This window comes from Ceratotherium simum, chromosome 25 (assembly GCF_057802395.1).
Source record: "Ceratotherium simum simum isolate JZ-2026a chromosome 25, ASM5780239v1, whole genome shotgun sequence".
Taxonomy (NCBI): domain Eukaryota; kingdom Metazoa; phylum Chordata; class Mammalia; order Perissodactyla; family Rhinocerotidae; genus Ceratotherium; species Ceratotherium simum.
The window spans coordinates 12,044,653-12,063,706 of record NC_141924.1 but is presented as its reverse complement, the minus strand read 5'-3'; the positions used below and the strand labels follow the sequence as shown (position 1 = coordinate 12,063,706).

Below are 19,054 nucleotides of genomic sequence, written 5' to 3'. Positions count from 1 at the left end.
CACAGAGCACGGGCCGGGATTGGAACTCCAACGCCAGGGCTCTTTCTGTCTGGATCCCTCCCCCTCCTGTGTGTTTCTTTCTCTGGGCTGCAGGGTTAGTGGGAAGACATAAAGCTCACTTTTAATCCTGAGTAGGCTACTTGCTAGTTAACTGACTTTGGTTACAGTATTTTGGTAAGCTTCAGTTTTCACACAGGAGTAACCAACCATCAGAGAGGTTTACGGAGAATTAACTCAGAGTGACATTCAGCACCTACCACAGTGCCCGGCCATGGGGTGCTCAAGAAGTGTTGGTTCCCATTTCCACTTGAAATATGCAAACAGCTAGAAACCACCTGTGCTTGAAAAATTCTAACTCCTTGAACAAATAAGCCTTATTCCTCTGAAAACAACAGTGTGTAATGACCCACGTTAAACGTGTTTTATTGGCCAATTAATCAAAGCAGTTAAACATTTGCCCAAGGCTGTAAGAAGTCAAAGAAGCAGGTCCTAAGACAGGTAGGAAGAAAGGAGTCATATTCGTTCCTGAGTCCAGAAAACGGCATCGCAGGACACAGTGGGTGCAGGTGGTGGGCAGAGGGCCCGCTGGATGCCTTAGACACACGCCCAAGGTGCTGAGACGGGGGCCTTGCTTTCACTGTGTATGGGGCTCCTTCCCCAAGAAAGACTCAAAGTCGTGTGTATATGTGTGTGTGTATCTGTGGTTGTGGGTCTCAGAGGCTCAGCTGACCCAGGATCCCTGGGCAGTGTCGAGAAGAATCAGCTCATTCTCTGAGATGTGGTCTGTTTTCTAGGGTACTGTGTATGCCCAGGGTACCCTCGGCCAGGGCAGTGCGACCATTTGACGTGGTTAAAGGCCAGGGTGGGTGGGCTGACCTGGGGATGACCCTGCTTGGCAAGGGGGTGGGCTCCAGTGGTTGAGGGTGGGCTACCCCACCCCCGTCTCTGGAGACAGATTAAGCAGAGGCCAGAGCCTTCCTAAGTTCCTCACTCCTCTTGTGGTCAATGTCTTCCATTTCCCGAAGTTTCTGCAAACAGGGCATCGGGGAGAGCTGGGTCTGAAGGTGGGAACTCTAGGAGTCACACGGATGCGAGGCTGGAGCTAGACTCCTGGACCCTCGGCCACAGCTGCCCCTCTTTCTACTCACGTCTCGTGCTCCACACTCCTGGTGGACGCCTCCCCTCCCTCTCATCCACAGCCAGCTCCCCTCTGGCTCAACCTCTGTTGCTTCTCCTACCTGGGAGATTTCAGCAAGGATGATCCCTCGGTACTGTCTGCCCTGCCCCAGCGCCTCCATGTCAGCCAGGAATTCTTTCCTCTCCTGGATTTCTTTCACCACTGGACAGGGAGAAGGGCCGTCAGTGTACAGGGCAGTGGGGGCCACAGGCTCCAGGGAGGGGTGATGGGGCGGCGGGTTGCCTCTCTTGGGGAGAGGAAGCAGTTCTGTGGTCAGTGTTTTTCACTCTTTGGCCCCTGGGGATTACCCTCCCTCCCTGATTCTGGGTCCCCTCCACGTGTACTCCCTCCCCAGCATCGCTGGCCCATCAGTGACTTACGTTCTTCAAACCGGTCCAGCTCAGGGGCTGGGTCCTCCTGTTGCACAGGAGGGCGCTTTCTTTTCCGTTCCTCTGGGTCCTTCCCGGTGGCAAAGATATTTTGGAGTCTTCGCTTCTCCTTCTCCAGATCTCCTGTAAGGCCCATAAATAGCCTAGTTAAGGTGTGCAGGGCACTCCCCATTCGTGGTCTGTGTCCCTAGTTGGGCACGCTTGCTCCAGGGTGCCTGGTAACATGGACGGGGCTTCTGCAAACCCAGCACCTTCTACCCTGGGTGCTCCTGAGCTTGTCACGTCCAGATAGGCCAGAGGGGGAGGGGTTGAAAGCCAAGAAGAGAGCTTGGTCAAAATCCACATACTTCTTTGGTGCTGAGCAAGGCTAAGGAAACTCAGTGATCGCCGCCGTGGCAGCCCGTGCGTAGAGGCAGCATGCAGCTGTAGGAGGGGCCAAGATTTACGTCAGGTGCCAAGTAGGAAACGGGGACGAATGGCTCCGTGAAGTAGGCTGGAGTGCAGAGGAGCTCTGGGTTCGAGGCCCCGTGTGAGCCTGAGCGAGTAGCGGCCGTGAGACCTGACAGCCAAAGATTCCTCAGAGATTGACAGAATCCAGTTAATTGTTAGAGAGTTCTGGGAAAATTTTTCAAAAGGACCACCTAATGGTTTCCCCTGTACCCTGAACATCCCCAAGCTAACGTGTGCCAAAGCTCAAGAGCATTGCTGTAAACAATTTGATTAGACACCTGCCCTGTGGGCTGCCTGTCCCCCACCCCTGTCGCCCCCCTCCTGGAGGGAGGTAGAGGAGGGGCTCTCATCAGGGCCTCTCACTCACGGGTGGCTTGAGGCTTGAACTGCTCGCGGCTGTAGGCCCCGTTGGCTTGGCACATGCTGGCAGGCCGGAGCTGGGAACGGGCTGCCAGGATGGGAGGCAGGTAGGTGGCTGGGGCCGGCTGCTTGGAGGGCAAGCCCCTCTGGCTGGATGTTGGGCTGCACTGTAGGGGCAGAACGTCTCCTCCTGGGGAAGGAAGGGTCGGGGCAGGGGTCCACCTGGCGTTTTTTTTTTTTGATTTATAAAAGTGATCCCTGCCTGTTATAACAAGTCAAACAGCACAGAAAAGTCTTCCTTTCTCCCCTCCAATCCCCGCCTCTACAATGATTAATGATAACAATTTGGTGGTCTCTTTCCATACTTTTTGATGCGTCTACAAACATCTTCAAAGATAGATGTGCATATATGAGATTCATTTTTCAAACACTGGATCATACTGTCTTATATTCTATAATAGACTCTTCACTTAACAATTTATCATGGACATCTTTCCAGATCACTCTATTTATATATAACTTATTTTTTATAGCTGCATACTAGTTCTTAGAATGGATGCATTATTTATTCGACTAGTCTCCTAGTTTCGGAGATTCAGGCTGTTTCCATTTTTGTTACTACTTTAAACAACGCTGCAATAAACATTCTCGTACATCAAGCCTTCCTACTGGTGCTTTTGTTTCTGTAGATGGATTCTTGAAACCTGCCTGGTCCACGGGCAGGGAGGGGTGGTTTGATGGTGATAGACACCAATCCCTCCTCCTGTCCCTCCCCCTTGCCTTGACCCAGATCTGGGGCTCCTCCCCCAGGCCAGCCAAGTGTGTCCCCTCCTACCTGGCTAACTGGCCCCTCCTCTCAGTTGCCCTAAAGCCCAGCTCAGAGCAGGCCCCACCCCCTGTTTTGATCCACCGCTGTCTACCTTGTTGACCTTTCCAGCTGCCTTCTGTCATCCACCTAGCAAATATGTGCCAGGCCCAGGACACTGGGGGTAAAGTGGTGAGTAAGATAAAGTCCTGCCCTCGTGGCGCTTACATTTGGGGTGTGGAAAATAAGTAAAACATATCGTATGTTAGATGGTGACAGTACAGGGATGGAGCAGTGTGTCAGAGCAGGATTTACAGTTTTAAATAGGGTAGCCAGGGAGGACCTCATGAAGAGGGTAACGTTTAAGAAAAGACCCAAAAGTGCTAAGAGCCAGCTGTGCAGATATTTTGGGGAAGAGCTTTCCAGGCAGAGGGAAAGGCTAGAGCAAAGGCCCTGAGGTGGGAATGTGCCTGGAGTGTCTGAGGAACAGCCAGAAGGCTAGGGGGCCAGGAAGATGGAGCAGAGTGGAAGTAGGGGTCAGAGGTTACGGGGGGCAAGAGGAGTACAGGGCCTTGTAGGCCTCCAGAAAGACTGGCTCTTACTTTGTAAGGTGGGAAGCCACCACAGGGTTTGAGCGGAGGAGTGGCATGACCCCTTTGGCTGCTGCTGAAAATACAGTGTTGAGGGCAGGGGCAGAGGCGTCAGAGGCGGGATATGGTCTGAAGGTCAAGCACACAGGACTGCTGATGGGTCGGATGTGGGTCTGGGAGAAAGAGAACGGAGTCAAGGAAGACTCTGGGGTGTCTGTCCTGAGGAACTGAGAGGATGGAGCTGCCATTATTTCCCACTCCCATCCCCTTCTCACCCCTCTACCTGGAGCCACACCACAGCTTTCTCTCTCTGTTGTGAGGAGATGCCATGCCTCCTAGAATGTCCCTCCTGCTCCGTCCACTCCCTATTTCTGGCTGTCCAGTGCCAAATGCTACCTCTTCCTTTGGCCCATTCTTGGCAAATAATTATGGCCCGAGGAATTCTGGAAGCTTAGGTGAAGGAGAGGAATTTGTGGCTTGCAACAGAATTTGAACCAGCCCTCAAAACAACAAGTAGGATTTGGTTAAGAGGAGAGAGGAAGAGAGGGGATTCTAGGAGAAGAAAGCAGACTCAACATAGTGCTTGGAGGCAATTTTTTTTTTTTTGTGAGGAAGATCGGCCCTGAGCTAACATCTGTCAATCCTCCTCTTTTTTTGCTGAGGAAGACTGGCCCTGGGCTAACATCCATGCCCATCTTCCTCTACTTTATATGGGACGCTGCCACAGCATGGCTTGCCAAGTGGTGCGTCGGTGCACGCCCGGGATCTGAACCGGCGAACCCCGGGCCGCCGCAGCGGAGTGCGCACACCCAACCACTTGTGCCACCGGGCCGGCCCCTGGAGGCAATTTTTAAAAAAGAAAACTAAGGAGACTAAAACTGCCAGGTGAACCCGTAACTTGTGTTGGCCTAACCACTAATGTAATTAGTCCTTCAATAAATGTCGAGCACCTACGAGCTGGGGCTACCGTGGTGAACAAGGCCGACACAGTCCTCGGTCTCATGCTATTTACTTTTAGTGGACTTTCTAGCACATTCTCTTTGTAGTCATGCTACAGGGGACACCAGATTATTAGTACATTACTGAGTGTGGAGATTGAGTTGTGTGATTCGGCTGTGTTGTGGCTCTGGCAGCCTGAGTTGTCCTTGTCCACAAGGAGAAAGGAGATCTGACTTCTGAACTGGCCTGACGGAGCCTCCCTCCCCCAGCCAGTGCTGGGAAGGCACTGCCAATATTTGCCTCTCTGACTCTCCCTTCCCTATGCTTCTTTGGTTGATCAGATGCTCTCCTGATAAGCACATTCCTTCCTGAGAGAAGGCAATAGCTTTCAGTAGATTCAAGTAAAACTCAGCAGGCTTGGACCTTCTGACATTCTCTCTCTTAAAGACAACTTTACAGGGCCAGCCCAGTGGCTTAGCGGTTAAGTGCGCGCGCTCCGCTTTGACTGCGCAGGGTTCGATCCCGGCCGCGCACCTACGCACCGCTTGTCAAGCCATGCTGTGGCGGCCACCCATATAAAGTGGAGGAAGATGGTCAGGGATGTTAGCCCAGGGCCAGTCTTCCTCGGCAAAAAGAGGAGGATTGGCAACAGAGGTTAGCTCAGGGCTGATCTTCCTCAAAAAAAAAAAAAAAATTATAAAAAAAAGAGACAACTTTACAGATCTCTGTTCTGATCCACTAAATGTTGATTCAGTTAAATCTCAGAAAGCAAGGTTGTTTTCAAGATCGTAGAGGGCAGCTTGCTATTGTGCCCATGGAATTCCACTTTTTGTTTTCCTTAAAAATAAATAATACAACATGTGGTCAGAGGTGAGCTGTGGAAATGTTTTGCATATTTTTCCTAAGTTGGAATTCTGCCAATTACCTTGTTTGTGCTAGCTAAGCTATGAATGAATAAAATGATGAATAAGACACACACAGTCCTCTCCCCTGGAGGACTCACATGGTGTGTGTGTAGGAGGGAGGGACAGATTGCAGACTTGACAGTGTTGAGACTATGTGGCTGGGCAGGAAGTCTCTATTGGGCTGTGATCTCTTGGGAAGGTCGGCTAGAGCTGGACTGCAGGAGGCTTGCTGTGTCAGGACCCATGTCTGGGGAAGAGGCAAAGGTCCCACAAGGTCAATTCCCCAGGAGCAAGGGTCAGAAATACTATTCAATTTTATTTTTTTGGTCTTTTTAAATGACCTCTTTTTAAAGAGGTCCCCTGCCCCTTATGTAGAGGAGTATTAAAAATGTGGCCCAGAACCCCTCTGCCCAGGAAGCCTCTGTGGACTGCCTCTTACTTTTCATGGTGTCCATGATGTGGCGCTGTTGGAAGTTAGTCAGTCTGGATTCCTTCATCATCACTGCAAAATAAAGCATTCTATGAGGCCTCCTGGGCTGTAGGCAGATGCCCTCGTCTCCCTCTATTTAAAGTTAAAACTGTATCACCTCCTACCCCCATTCTGCACCTCGTTACTCCCACTCTCCCTTTCCTGCTTCATTTTTTTTCTGTAGCACTTATCACCACCTAAGTTATATATATTTTACGTATCATGTATTACCTTCCTAGTAGAATATTAGCTCCAGGAGAGCAAGAATTTTTGCTGTTTTTTTAAAAAAATTTTTTACTGCTGTATCCTCAGCACCTAGAACAATGCCTAAAGCACACAATGGCCTTTTAAAAATTTTTTCTTGAGTGAATGAATGAATGAACAATTATTCATTAAGCACATGCCAGCGGCTGGAGCTACAATTGGGAGCCAAAACAGGCACAATCCCTGCCCTGATGGATTTCACGAGCTAGAGGGTTAGAAGGATATTAATCTAATGGACACACTAAATATCTGATCACAGGCTGCACTAAGCCCAATGAAGGAAAAGGTATTTGGTAGTATGAGGGCACATAACAGTGGGTTCCACTGTGGTGGTGGTGGATAGGGAGGAAATAAGGCTTCCCTGGGGTACCTGAAAGTGTGATCTAAGGGATGCATAGGAGTTAACTCTAAAATTCTTAGTTCTTTGACTTTTGGCCACTTGCAAGTTGTAGGATCTCTGAACCTTTCTGAACCCCAGGCTTCTTATCTGTAAAACGAAAATAGCAATCGCTAAGCCATACATAGGTCATGTAGGGGAGAAGTGAGTTACACAGGGTAACTGTTACCACTGCTCTTCTTGTGTCCTTCAGCGCACTGACCTCTGAGCAGCTCACAGGTCCTCCGGGAGTAAGTGGCCGGCTTGGGGCAGCGCCAGAAGCCTGTTCCTTTGGTCACTGCCTCCACCCTCACCTGGGAAGCCATGGGAGGACCTTGAGGAGGGAAAACGCAATGACACATCCATGTCTCCCAGGTCCAATCTTTGCTCCCGCATCCCCCAACACCATCCCAAGTCTGGGAGCGGGGTTCGGGCCGCAAGAGACTCCTGACGCCGCCCGTCAATACTGTGACAGTGCCCGATTCTCTTACCCCGAACAGATACACAAGCAGATGCACACACACGGGAACCGAGACCTTAGCCGAACCCGGCGCCTGTGGCAGGGAAGTCCTCTTAGGAGGAAGGGGGCATTAGGATAGCGGTGGTTACGACAGAGCCCATTGGGTGATACGCCAAAACTGAAACCTCACCCTAAAGTAAGACCCCGGCGGGGTGCCCCTGTCCCCACAGAGAGCGGCGCGGGCTCCAGAGACCGTAACCACCGCGGCACCCTCACCGGGGCCCCGCAAAAATACTTGGAGATCTTTGGCACCAGAGCCGGCAGCTAAACGCTCTGGCTACCATGGTAACGAGCACGCGTCTCTGGGCGCATGCGCACATATATCGCTCCTGCTTGCCTCCCGGAAGTGATTGCCTCTGGGTCACGGCGCAGGCGCAGAGTAACGCGTGGCGCCGCTGGAGGAGAAGGCGCGTTGTGGACAGGTCGCCGCGTGGGTCTGAGGTGCGGACCCGCGTCGCCTCGGCGCGGGCGTCATGTCAGACAACGAGGACAAGTGAGTGCGGGAGCGAAGTGGCCTTTGCGGTGTCTCGGAAGGGGCGGGTGAGGCGGGGGCCTGGGTCAGAGGAGGCCGAGGAGCCAGGTCGAGGGGCAGTGTCTGAGGGGCTAGGGGTGCTGAGGGCCCGCGGAGCTGGAGAAGGGAAGGGTGGAGAACCGGGAGCATAGACCGGGCCAGAGGCTGGACACAGAAAGCCCCAGGCTCGACGACCAGAAAGGATCAGTGAGAAGGGTGTCTTTCAGCAGACTTCCACTGACCCCGCCTCTGTGTCTTGTAATGGGAGTATTGAGGTGAATTAGGCGTAGTCCCTGCTCTCCAGGTGCTTCTTTTCTAGAAGAGGGGACAGGCCCGTAAACAGATAATACGGGGTCGCGTGAGATTACGTAGTAGATGTAGTATAGAGGTAATCCAGAGGAGGGTCAGGCCAGGCCTGGAGGTGGTAGAGGTCTGGGAGGTGTGAAGTATCCACGTGGGAGAAGGTGGCGTACTAGGGGTCGTGAGAAGTGGTTTTGAATTCTGGGTTTATTTTGAAGCTAGAGCCAAAAAGATTTCCTGACATGGGGGGTTGGAGGAGATAAAAATAGGGCAATCATCAGCCTAAGTATATTAGTCAGAAGGAAGAAACAGGTGAGCTCATCAGGGGAGAGTCAGTAGAGAAGAGGAGATGACTGAGCGTCAGAGCATTCCAACATGGAGTGCTGGGGGGGAAAAGAGGAGAAACCAGCAAAGGAGGCTGAGAAGGAGCAGCCAGGGAGGTGGGGGAACACCAAGAGAGTGAGGTGTCCTTGCAGTCACATGAGGAGAGTGTACTGAGCGAGAGTGAGTGACCTAGTGTGCCAACTGACAGGTCACGCCAAATGAGAACAAGAATAGTCCATTGGATGTAGCCACGTGGAAATCATTAACGAGCTTGAAAGGAGTGGTTTTGACGGAGCCGGGGAGGTGCAAGTCTTCTTGGAGTGAGATTATGACAGAATGGGAAGAAAAGAATTGGAAACAGTGGAGGTGGATGACTCTTTCATGAATTTTGCTCTCAAGGAGAGCGTGGAAATAGGGCTCCGTGGAGAGGGAATAGAGAAATGAGTTTTGTTTATTAAGATGGGGAGATAACTACATGTTTACATGCTGATGGGAATGATCCAGTAGAGAGAGAAACAGTGATGATGAGTGACTCCTAGCAAAATTTAGGGGCTGATGAGGAAAAGTTGAAGGAGTAAATGGAACAGAAGTTTGATTCACTCATTAAGTAGGTGTTTATTGAGTGCCTCTAACATATGGGGTGAGACACAGATCCCTGTCCTCTTGGATTCTAGTAAGTGATGCTTCAACTAACTGGCCTCTTCTTCTCGTACAGTTTTGATGGTGACGACTTTGATGATGTGGAGGAGGATGAAGGGCTAGATGACTTGGAGAAGGCCGAGGAGGTCAGTATTTAGCTGTGGGCTCCTGCGTCTGCAGCCCAAGCTGCCAGATAGCCCAGCGGTGATAATTGCCTGAATGCATCTCCCTCCTGTTCATGGTCAGGGCCCCTGCCACAAGCCCCCCCAGTTAGAGCAGAGTTCCAGTCCTGGGTAGTGGAGAAGCCCTACAGGTGGTCCTGAAGGCTTTTGTCCACTTGGACCACAGCCCATGGCTTCTGGGGCAATTAGTTCACTGAGGGGTGAGCAAGTCAGTGAACACTTGTTGAATGTTTATTAGGTGCCGGGTGCTCTGCAGGGTGGGGCTACATAAGGAGCAAGGAGGAGAGTGACCTGGGATAAAGCTGGACAGGTTAGGGCCCAGATCAGGCAGGCTATTGTAGCCTAAGGGTAGCGGGAAGCCACTGACCAGTTTTGAGTCGGGGAGTGGCATGATCCAGTTTACACTTTAGAAAGAGCATTCTGGCCTCAGAGTGAGGAGTGAATTGGGGAGGAGCAAGAGTAAAAGAGAGAGACCAGTTAGGGGACTTGCATAGATCTCCAGGTGAGAGACCTGTAGCTTGGACTTGGATGCTGGTAGTGTCAGTGATGAGAAAACATGAAAGAGAGATTTTGGTGGATTGGGTGTGGGGCTGAGAAAGTGGGAGATGGCAAAGATGATTCCAAGCCTTCTGGCTTGATCATTTAGGTGGATGGGTTACCAGCTTCATGAATAAAATAGGGCTTTCTGTCCTGTGTGACTGATGGAGGAAGAGGTGCTTTGTGTCTCCTGGAGAGAGAGTGATCCCTCAATTTTTTTAGTCTAGGAAGCTGAAGCTGTCTTTTTGGATTTCCTCTGTCTGCATGGCACTCTCAGGTCCCTATTCACTGAGTCAGAAACCTCCTCCATCCCTCTGGTCCCTTCCATGCCTGTCCTGTTGATTCTGCCTCCTACATGTGGTTCAGCCCTGTTCCGTTTCTCCATTCCTAGTGCCGCAGTCCGGTTTAGATCTTCATTGCTCTACACCCACGTGACTGCAGAAATTGTGTTACTGGTTTTCCTGCCTTCAGTCTGCTGCGTTTGCCTTCCTGCTGCCAGAGTCATCTTTCTTACCTGCCTACCTGATCGATTACTATTGGTCTCCCTAAATGGTCTCTCTGCCTCCACCCTTGCCCCCTACAGGATATTCTCAACAGAGTATTGAGGATGATCCTTTTAAATCTTAAGTGAAACTGTGTCTCTCCTTTGCTTAGAACCCTCATCCAATGGCTCCCCGTCTCATTCAGAGTAAATGCCAAAAAGACGTACAAGATCCTCCATGATCTGGCTGCCTGTTTCCTCTGTGACCTTACCCCTTCTAGCTGTCCCTGTCATGTCAGGCAGACCCCTGCTCAGGACCTTTGATCATGCTGTTCCCTCTTCCAGGCACACTTTTCCCTTAGATATGCACAGGACCTGCCCCTCACCTCCTTCAGGTCTTTGTCCAAGTGTCACCTCAGCGAGGCCTTCCGTGACCATCCTATTTAAAATTGCCGCATTCTCCCCCTCCTCCCACACCACCACCCTGCCACTCCCTGTCTTTTTTCTCTGTTTTTATACTACATATTTTACTTATTAATTTTGTTTATTGTTTATATCTTCTCATCATGATGTAAGCTCTCTAGGGGGAAGAATTTTTATCTTTCTTACTGCTCTGTCTCGAGCACTTAGAACATTATCTGACATATAGTAAGCACTCAATAAATATTTGTTGATTTAATTCTTTATTATAGAATTTATTCTCCTGCCTATGATCCTATATACATCTTGTGCTGTAATTATACTCCACAGTTAGTTGTCCAAACCTAGTACATTCTCTCTCATCCTTCTAGACAAGCTCAAGTCTCATCTCTAGACTGTCTTCCTATCCCCCGGTATGAGTTAGATGGGCCCCCTTCTTAGTAACTGTGTTGCAGTATTGCACACCTTCCTAGTACCTGCTCTTTTGTTTACTCTTGTCTCCTCCCTAGACGTGAGTTCTTTGAGAGCAGAAACTCTTAGCTTTCTGTCTCAGCACCTATCATGATGTCAGGCTCATGGCAGATGTTTAATAAGTAATTGTTAAATATATGAATATATGTGCATGTGTGCTTGTATATTTCTGCCTTCACTCTGACTTTTTAGCCACTTGACCCATTGACTCAGTTACCCTATCTGAAAGATGGAGTGCTTGTTTCTCACTTCGTGCTTAGGGTGATTTTTTGCCTGTGCTCAAGGACTTCTTGGGACTGCCCCATCTCCAGGCCCTCTACTTCTGGTGGTGATAATCATTGTCGTCATTATCCTCCCCCTCACCCCAAAAAATGCACCCTGAGATTTTTCCCTCTTTTCTGTCTTGGTGTCCAGGAGGGCCAGGAGAACGTTGAGATCCTCCCCTCTGGAGAGCGACCGCAGGCCAACCAGAAGCGAATCACCACCCCATACATGACCAAGTATGAGCGAGCCCGCGTGCTGGGCACCCGAGCCCTCCAGATCGCGTGAGTGCATGCCCCTTCCCCATCTTTCCATCGGTCAGGCCACAGCAAGCCTTCGAGCTGCTGATCCAGCCCAGCCTGGCCCCTCCCTGCCCTCATGTTCTAAAAAGGGTGGTGCGGTCCCTGTGTGCCAGGCACTGCGCTAGACCCCTGCCCTCAGGGAGTTTGTGGTCCAATAGGAGAAATAGGACATGAACCTCTGAGAAGTCAAATAACAGTACATGGAAGAATAACAATAAAAATACAGAACTTGATGATTGCCTGTCAGGTTAATGAAGCAAAGAAAAACAGAGTGTGGCTTCAGAGCTCCCTGACCGTTGTGGGCCAGTTAGTTGGGGGCACTGCTGCAGCAGCCACTGGGCTTAAGGTGATTCTTGACTCGAGGTAGACTGTGGCCAGCCCAGAGGAGTGGGAGGCCCTCCAGGTAGAGGCTCCACTAGAGATGGGACAGCACAGAGCAGTGGGGGGGGTTTTGGGGATTCGAAATTTGCAACCTTTGCTTTCTCTCCCGAGTTTGGAACCAGTTGAAGAATAACAAGATTCAGGAGCTAACCAGTAGACAACTGGAGATCAAAATGTCTGATAGTTGCATTTTCAGGCAGTGCAGGGTCCAGGGGCTGTGTCTGCAGGGACAAGCCTGCCTCCTAATGTGTGGGCATCGTGGAGAACAGACTGGAAAGTGCCCTCTCTGCAGGCTGGTGGCTTTGAGAAAGCAGGGACTCTTGAAGATGCTGGGCCATGGATACCTGCTTTTCCACTTAGTCTCCCCTGTCAGATAAGTTATTCCTCCTTCCTGGGGAGGAGGGAGTAGGGGGACAGAGAGAGGGCAGGCGTGATACTGTCACTCTAATGGAACGTCCTCTCCAGGGAAACATGAGGCTGGGGAAGTGAGCTCCCACCCCAAACTTCTTACAAGCTGGGGTGGGAAAGGGTGGGTATCTGGAGGAGGGGGTGCTCCAAGTAGGGAATAGTGTAAAATCGACTAGAAAGAAAAGCTGGGGCCAGATTTGTGGGGTCATGCATGCTGGAGGGGCAGTGATGCTCAGTCCGTGCCTTCCCTCACTCGTTTCCAGTCAGCATTGGACTTGATCTCTTGCAGTCCTGTGGGGTAGAGATGACCACCGGCTCCACCTCATAAAGGATTTTGTAGGCAGGCAACATTGTTCCTCATCCACTCTGTAGCAGTAGACCTCTGACCAGCCTGCCTGTACTCCTTGCTGGTCTGGGTGAAATTAGAGCTGCACTCACTCTGATAATTTTAGTATCACAGGGGTCGGGGTCCTCTAGGCCCGCACCATCAATTATGGTAGCTGCTAGATACATGTGGGCAGTTAAATTTAAATGAAGTAAAATTAAATGAAAATTGTGTGTTCGGCACATTTCAGATGCTCAGTAGGCACAGGTGGCTAGGGGTTACTGTAATGGATGGTGCAGGTAGAGGACAGTTCCATTTTTGCAGAGCATTCTGTGGGGCAGCGCTCGCTCGTTTCTGCTGAAAGTGACCCAGCAGAAAGAATAACTCGTAAGTTATTTTTCAAGCAAATAGACTGTATGCAAGTTAGTCTTGCAAGTTTGAATAAGATACTGCGCTTGCACCTGTTGGGGATGTGAAGATGGTAAAAGACACGATTCCCCAGGCCTCCAGGTGTTTACAGTCTGCTGGGAGAATTGCACCTGTTCACAAATACCCAGAACCTGAGGCAGATGGGACTGGTGCTTCACAAGAGGGACAAAAAAGGACAGAAGCGGGTAATAGCAGGGGTGACTGGGAGAGCCTCACGAAGGGATTAGACGTCACGCGGGGACAGAGAAAGGGTATCCCAGTTGCCAGAAACAGCACAAGGAAAGGTCCAGGTGGAGGCAAGCAAGTGTGGCTTGTGGTGGGGGAATGGCAAGTGGCTTGGGGCACAAGACTGGAAAAGGTGTCACTAGTGCCTTGAGGGACAAGTTCAGAAGATTAGCCTGCATTTGGTGGGCAGTGTGGAGCACTTAAAAGTTTGGAGGCAGACATTCAGACCACCACCAAGTCCCAGTGTCCCGCTTTTCTTTGGGAGCAAGGCTCGGTCCGGCTTATTCGGGTCTATAGTGCTCCTTTGATTAAGGGCTAGGACGCTGTCTGGCGGTTCCCCGCCTGCTGTAAGCCCTTGCTCAGCTGGGGCTGTATCTTATCTCTAGCAGTAGGCATGCGCCCCTGCACTTAGTAGGTGCTGAACAAACATTTCTTGGATAGTTTTTGGATGAAGTCTCACTCTGGTTCATTAGCACCACCTGGCGGCCACTTCCTAAGGCTCGTAGCCGTGATGTGAGACAGAGTACCTGAGGGCATGCTCATGTTCCCACATCGCATGCACATAGTAGGGCTGGGTGAGTGAATGCTCTTGAATTATTCATCTTGAAAGAAATAAGGCATATGCAGATCAGGAAAAGCATTTTGCCACATCCTTTAAAGCTTTAAATTTGGGAGAAATTTAACTACTTACTGATAGAGGATATAGGGAACGGTAAACTCTTGGTCTCTGCCCTTGGGAAATTTTTAGGCTTTTGAGAGGAACAGAAATAAAAATATTTAGTAATAAAGTTAGTAAATTATTTGATGTAAACTGGTGGATTTCAGACTGGCTGATTACCAGAATCACCTGGGGAGCTTTGCAAATGCAGGTTCTCAGGCTCCTTCGCTAGAAAGTCTGTTCAGAGGGTCTGGGGCAGGACCTGGGAACCTGTATTTTTAGCATGCTCTCCTAGTAATTCTGATGATTCTCAGGTTTGGGATCCATTAGTGTAAACTTGAGCTGGAATCATGAAGGGTGGCTTCCTGCAGGAGGTGGGCCTACAACTGGCACTGTGCCTGGTTTGTTTTCAGAGCCTCTCTGTGGGCCAGGTGTTGTGCTAGGGCGTGTGGTCCTGGGCCACCAGGTGCTCATGGTCCGTGTGAAAACTTCAGACCTGTAGTTACAGTACAGTGAGAGGGGGAAGCGTATGTGAAATGAGTCAGGGCACTGAGGACTCAGCAAATGATTTCCAGAGTGGAGACGTTTGAGCCTCTCTCAGGCTGTAGGGAGAGGAGGAGCTTGTAAGAGGACACAAAGGAAACAATGGGGTATGTCCAGGGAACCAGAGTAGTTTGGTATGGCGGGAACGTGGGGTAAATATAGGCATGTAGGGTGAGAAGGTGCTAGAAAGGTGAGCAGGGGCCAGACTGGGTTCTGCCTGATGGTCGTGGGGCATCATGGAAGCATTGTAAGTAAGTGAGCGCCTGGCTGCAGGCCCCGTGTGAGGCTGGAAGAGCAGGACCCCTGAGGGACAGTGAGGTGCGCTGGGCCCTGAGGCAGGGCCAAGAGGTTGGGTTAGAGTGGTCAGAAGGGCCAGCCTTTGCACCTGCCCTTCCTTTTGTTCTTTTGTGCTCGAATACTCTGCCATGGCTGCTCGGCTCAGGAGTCGGTGATAGGCCTTGGGGAAGGTCCTTGGCAGTGGAGCTGACATGATGAATGTCATTTGGCCTTGTGATGAAAGCTTACACCTATCCCATTCACAATACCTTTTTTTTTTTTTTTTTAAGATTTTATTTATTTATTTTTTCCCCCCAAAGCCCCAGTAGATAGTTGTATGTCATAGCTGCACATCCTTCTAGTTGCTGTATGTGGGACGCGGCCTCAGCATGGCCGGAGAAGCGGTGCGTTGGTGCGCGCCTGGGATTCGAACCCGGGCCGCCAGCAGCTGAGTGCGCGCACTTAACCTCTAAGCCACGGGGCCGGCCCAGCACAATAGCTTTTTAAGTTTATGAATCTTCAGCTTATTAACGGGAGGTGTTATAGTACAGTGGGTGGGAACGTGCGGGGTTCCAATCTTGGCTCTGCTACTTACTGGCTGTGTGACCTTGGGCAAATTACTGACCTCTCTGTGCCTCAGTTTCCTCATCAGTAAAATGGAAATAACAATAGTTCTCACCTCAGATGAGATCATCTGTGTAAAGAGCTGAGAACAGCGTAAGGCACTTGGTGTGCTTTTGCTCGTTAGCCTGTAGTGTTGTAGCTTCACCGTCGTGTAGGTGAGGCAGGGCTTTTTGTCTTCATTTTCAAATGGGGATACTGAGAAATTCAGTGTCTTGGGAGGCAAAATTTGAGTCTAGTTTACTGGCTTCCACTCGTGTACCCTCGCTGTCAGTGCCCTGAGCCATTGCTCCCCAGCCACCATGCCTGTCTGCCTCCCTGCCTAGAAGGTGACCTTCCTAGATGACGACCCGGATGCTGATTCTCCTTGTGTTTGTAGTTCCCCCAATACCTGTCCCTATACCTACAGGATGTGTGCCCCCGTGATGGTGGAGCTGGAGGGGGAGACAGATCCTTTGCTCATCGCCATGAAAGAGCTCAAGTAAGTCGCCCAGATCATGGTTCACTGCTCCAGAGCCTGGGAGGCCTCCCTTGGGTTCTCTGCTGCACATCCCGACCCCCACTTCCCTGGCTGGGGAAGTGTAGTTCTTGTTCCTTTAGATCCGTAGTTTGTTCAGGAATCAGCCTACCAGGAAGGAGGAGGGAGGGCGAGGAGGGCAGGCAAAGGGGGCAGCACTGATGAGACATGGACCTCTCCTGTCTGTCAGAACCTGCCTGTTCCTGCTGCAGATGGCCTTAGCAGCATTCCTCCACTGTTCCCCCTCCTCCCTTCAGCCATGGGGTGGCAGAGCCCTTCCAGACCCAGACCCACTCAGGGGCGCAGGAACTTGCTTCTTATTGTAATTCCTTTCCTACAGAGTACACTCACAGTCCCAAGAGGATGCTCCTAAGACTTCTCTTTCCTTGCGTTCTGCACACAATCTGTCCCTTCTGCTGTAGAGCTGAGGTTACCAGCTCTCATGCACTTGTGACTTCTCCCCTGCCACAGGGCCCGAAAGATCCCCATCATCATTCGCCGCTACCTGCCAGACGGGAGCTATGAAGACTGGGGGGTAGACGAGCTCATCATCACCGACTGAGCTGGGATCCTCTTCCTGACTACGCCTCATCCCCAGTTTCTGTTCTCACATTCTTCATGCATGTAAATAAACTAGTCAGCCTTTCACCCCGCTCTGCCTCCAGCTATCCGAGATGCCCACCTGTTGCTTCCCTGTCACTGCCATGCTGCCTGGAGTGTGCACCCATCTCGGTGGCCCCATGACCGTCAGCTCTTTAAGAAGCACCAGGGGCTCTTACCCCTGTGGATCCCCCGCATCCCTCCCTCCATCTCCCCGCTCACCAGAGCAAAGGCTGCTGCAGGGAGACACCTCAGCTGCCTTCCCAGCAGACAGACGAGCCTTTGTGCCCAGGGAACTGGTTGCCACGGAAACCCCCAATTTCCTTTCCAGTGGGGACTGGCTTCAGGGGCTTCTCCCTTCTCAGGAGTATCACAGAGCAGGTCTCATCAAGTCACCCATTGTTTCCTAAGGACCTGCCTCGAGCCTCTTATCGTGGGCTCAGATCCCCTTTCAGGAGCAGTGCCCCAGCAGGAAGCTTGGGGATGCAGTGATCTCCTGCCCTCCCCAAGCAGAGCCCTGCTGGATAAGTTAGCAGCTGGAGCAAGGACCGAGCACCTGCCCACCCCTGGTCCGCTCAGTCCCCACTCCTCAGGCCACTGCCCACACACTGTCCTCCGTGGCCCACCTCTCTGGTCTGCCACACCCATACCCTCTCCTTCCCACCCTCTGGAAGATCTCCTTTCCCTTCTGTGTGGGGCTTGTGATTCTCCGAGGCCTTGACTGGCATGGGTGCTGGGATGATGGTGGGCAGGGAAGCAGGGCTCCTGAGTCTAAGATGTGACATCAGATCAGGACTGGAGCTCCCCTCCCTCTGCCCTAGGTTCTAATAGGTCCTGTTGTCTTCTCCACCCCGCTTACCCAACCTGCAGTAAGACCAATCACGGTTCCTCCCTCCCTCGGGCGACAGGGAGAGGGTGTATATAGACACCAACAGAGATAGAGGGAATATTGGCTCCCTGAATGTTCCAGCCTTGACTTCCATTCCACTGCCAGGTCCCCTTCCAGGAAGAGGAGGAGCTGGGCTTGCTGGACCTCTGCAAGAGGCAGGGTCCCTGGGGTGGGTGCACCCTGGACAGGGTGGGAGTGATGAGCATCCATAGGAATGGGAGGGGTGTTTGTTGGCCTGGAGAAGGGTTAATTCAGGGAGCAGTGGACTTCGTACCCCCTTCCACCCTCCTCCAAGCCTGTGGAATCCTTTAATCAAGTTGGGTGCTGAAATTTCAGCTCTGAAATGCCGCCTTTGTGCTGGCATCCAGGCGGCCGCCCCAGAGTGCGGGGGTCACTTTCTCGGCCCCGTTTCTCTAAATGGTCTCTTTGTTCCTGCTGGGCTGCTCAGTATCAGATGTGATTAAAGGGAGATGGGGTTTGGGCGGGGGAGGAGAGAAGGGGCTGGAGAGGCGTAGGGGTTAACCCTTAGGGGATTGGGTGTACGAGAGGGAGAAAGGGGTGTTTTCCTTTCACCTCCCTCTTCCCATTCTGCTCCCTTTTCAGGGGTCAGTCCTTTGCTACTCAGCTGGCCAGACCTGGGCGTAGTCTCTTCAATCCTCTCCAGAAACACCTGGCCCCTTCTCTCTTTACACGTGGAGCCACTACCTTACTGAGGCCCGAGCACATCCGGAACCTTAGGTCTAAGGGATGAGCACAAGCCAGGTCTTCTGACTTCTCCGGGGTCATTTGTCCTCTCGGGGGCATTTCCCCTTCTCCTGTATCCCCTGTGACATCCCAGTGGGTCTCATGAGGTGCAGGATCCTGGAGGTGGTGGTTTCATCTTGATGTAGCCCCTTCCCCCTGCCCTGCTGGCTCCGTGTCCACAATCCCACTGAGAGCAGGAGCAGTGAACAGACTGGAAATGGACTAATGTCCTGCTTTTCAGTAGAGGGGAAAGGCTGGGTTGTAGCAATCATGAGCAAATAAGATTAGTACTGATTGATCCCTAACAAAATTCCAGAATAGGTTATTGCATATTTTAAAATAATAAACAGGAGATCCAGGAGCTAGCATAGGCTTTCTAAGAATGGGGCCAAATGAACCAAATTTCCTTTTTTCAATGGCTAGTGGTCTGGTAGGTCAGAGGAATGCCACAGATGGAGTGAATCTTGATGGCAGGCTTTCCATCTGGCTCTGATGGAGAAGTTTGCACTTTGTGGTGATATAATTAGATAGATTCATAATTGATTGGACAGTTTTTCCTAAGAGTGTAGATAATAGAATTGATGATGGAGAGGTATTTAGTGGTGTACACAGGGTCTGTCTCTTCATTCAACCTTTTTTATTAGTGACTTGAATGAGGATATTCAAGTTTGCAGATACATAAAGCTCAGAAGGAGAGCTAATAAGTTGGATTCAGAATTCCAAAAGATTTAATACAGGTGAGGAAATGGTCAAATCCAACAAGATG

At 51.1% G+C, this 19,054-nt stretch overlaps 2 protein-coding genes across 3 annotated transcripts; one reads left to right on the top strand and one right to left on the bottom strand.

Moving 5' to 3' along the window:
- Positions 1–397: 397 nt before the first annotated feature.
- Positions 398–7,520, bottom strand: C25H22orf23 (chromosome 25 C22orf23 homolog). Of its 2 annotated transcripts, XM_004437843.3 has the most exons (7): positions 7,216–7,520; positions 6,948–7,058; positions 6,055–6,117; positions 2,384–2,566; positions 1,558–1,689; positions 1,239–1,339; positions 398–1,028 (listed from the first exon to the last, which is right to left on the bottom strand). In XM_004437843.3, exons 2-7 carry the CDS (start codon positions 7,048–7,050, stop codon positions 957–959), a joined length of 654 nt encoding a protein of 217 aa, XP_004437900.1. In that variant the 5' UTR covers positions 7,051–7,058; positions 7,216–7,520; the 3' UTR covers positions 398–956. The 2 variants fall into 2 exon arrangements, with proteins under 2 accessions (XP_004437900.1, XP_087305057.1); XM_087448931.1 differs by lacking the exon at positions 2,384–2,566 and having other exon boundaries at positions 398–1,339.
- A 95-nt stretch (positions 7,521–7,615) lies between these two features.
- On the top strand, positions 7,616–16,703 carry POLR2F (RNA polymerase II, I and III subunit F). The gene is made up of 5 exons (XM_004437844.3): positions 7,616–7,737; positions 9,095–9,164; positions 11,524–11,654; positions 15,948–16,019; positions 16,527–16,703. Exons 1-5 carry the CDS (start codon positions 7,718–7,720, stop codon positions 16,615–16,617), a joined length of 384 nt encoding a protein of 127 aa, XP_004437901.1. The 5' UTR covers positions 7,616–7,717; the 3' UTR covers positions 16,618–16,703.
- Positions 16,704–19,054: the final 2,351 nt, after the last annotated feature.

Excerpts from the sequence above, each read along its gene's own strand:
- C25H22orf23 (XM_004437843.3), bottom strand. The coding sequence starts at position 7,050 with ATGGCTTCCCAGGTGAGGGTGGAGGCAGTGACCAAAGGAACAGGCTTC. Across the intron at positions 6,118-6,947 it reads GACCTGTGAGCTGCTCAGAG|TGATGATGAAGGAATCCAGA; the intron begins GTCAGTGCGCTG and ends TTTATTTTGCAG. Across the intron at positions 2,567-6,054 it reads CATCATGGACACCATGAAAA|GAGGAGACGTTCTGCCCCTA; the intron begins GTAAGAGGCAGT and ends TTCCTTCCCCAG.
- POLR2F (XM_004437844.3), top strand. The coding sequence starts at position 7,718 with ATGTCAGACAACGAGGACAA. Across the intron at positions 7,738-9,094 it reads ATGTCAGACAACGAGGACAA|TTTTGATGGTGACGACTTTG; the intron begins GTGAGTGCGGGA and ends CTTCTCGTACAG. Across the intron at positions 9,165-11,523 it reads ACTTGGAGAAGGCCGAGGAG|GAGGGCCAGGAGAACGTTGA; the intron begins GTCAGTATTTAG and ends CTTGGTGTCCAG.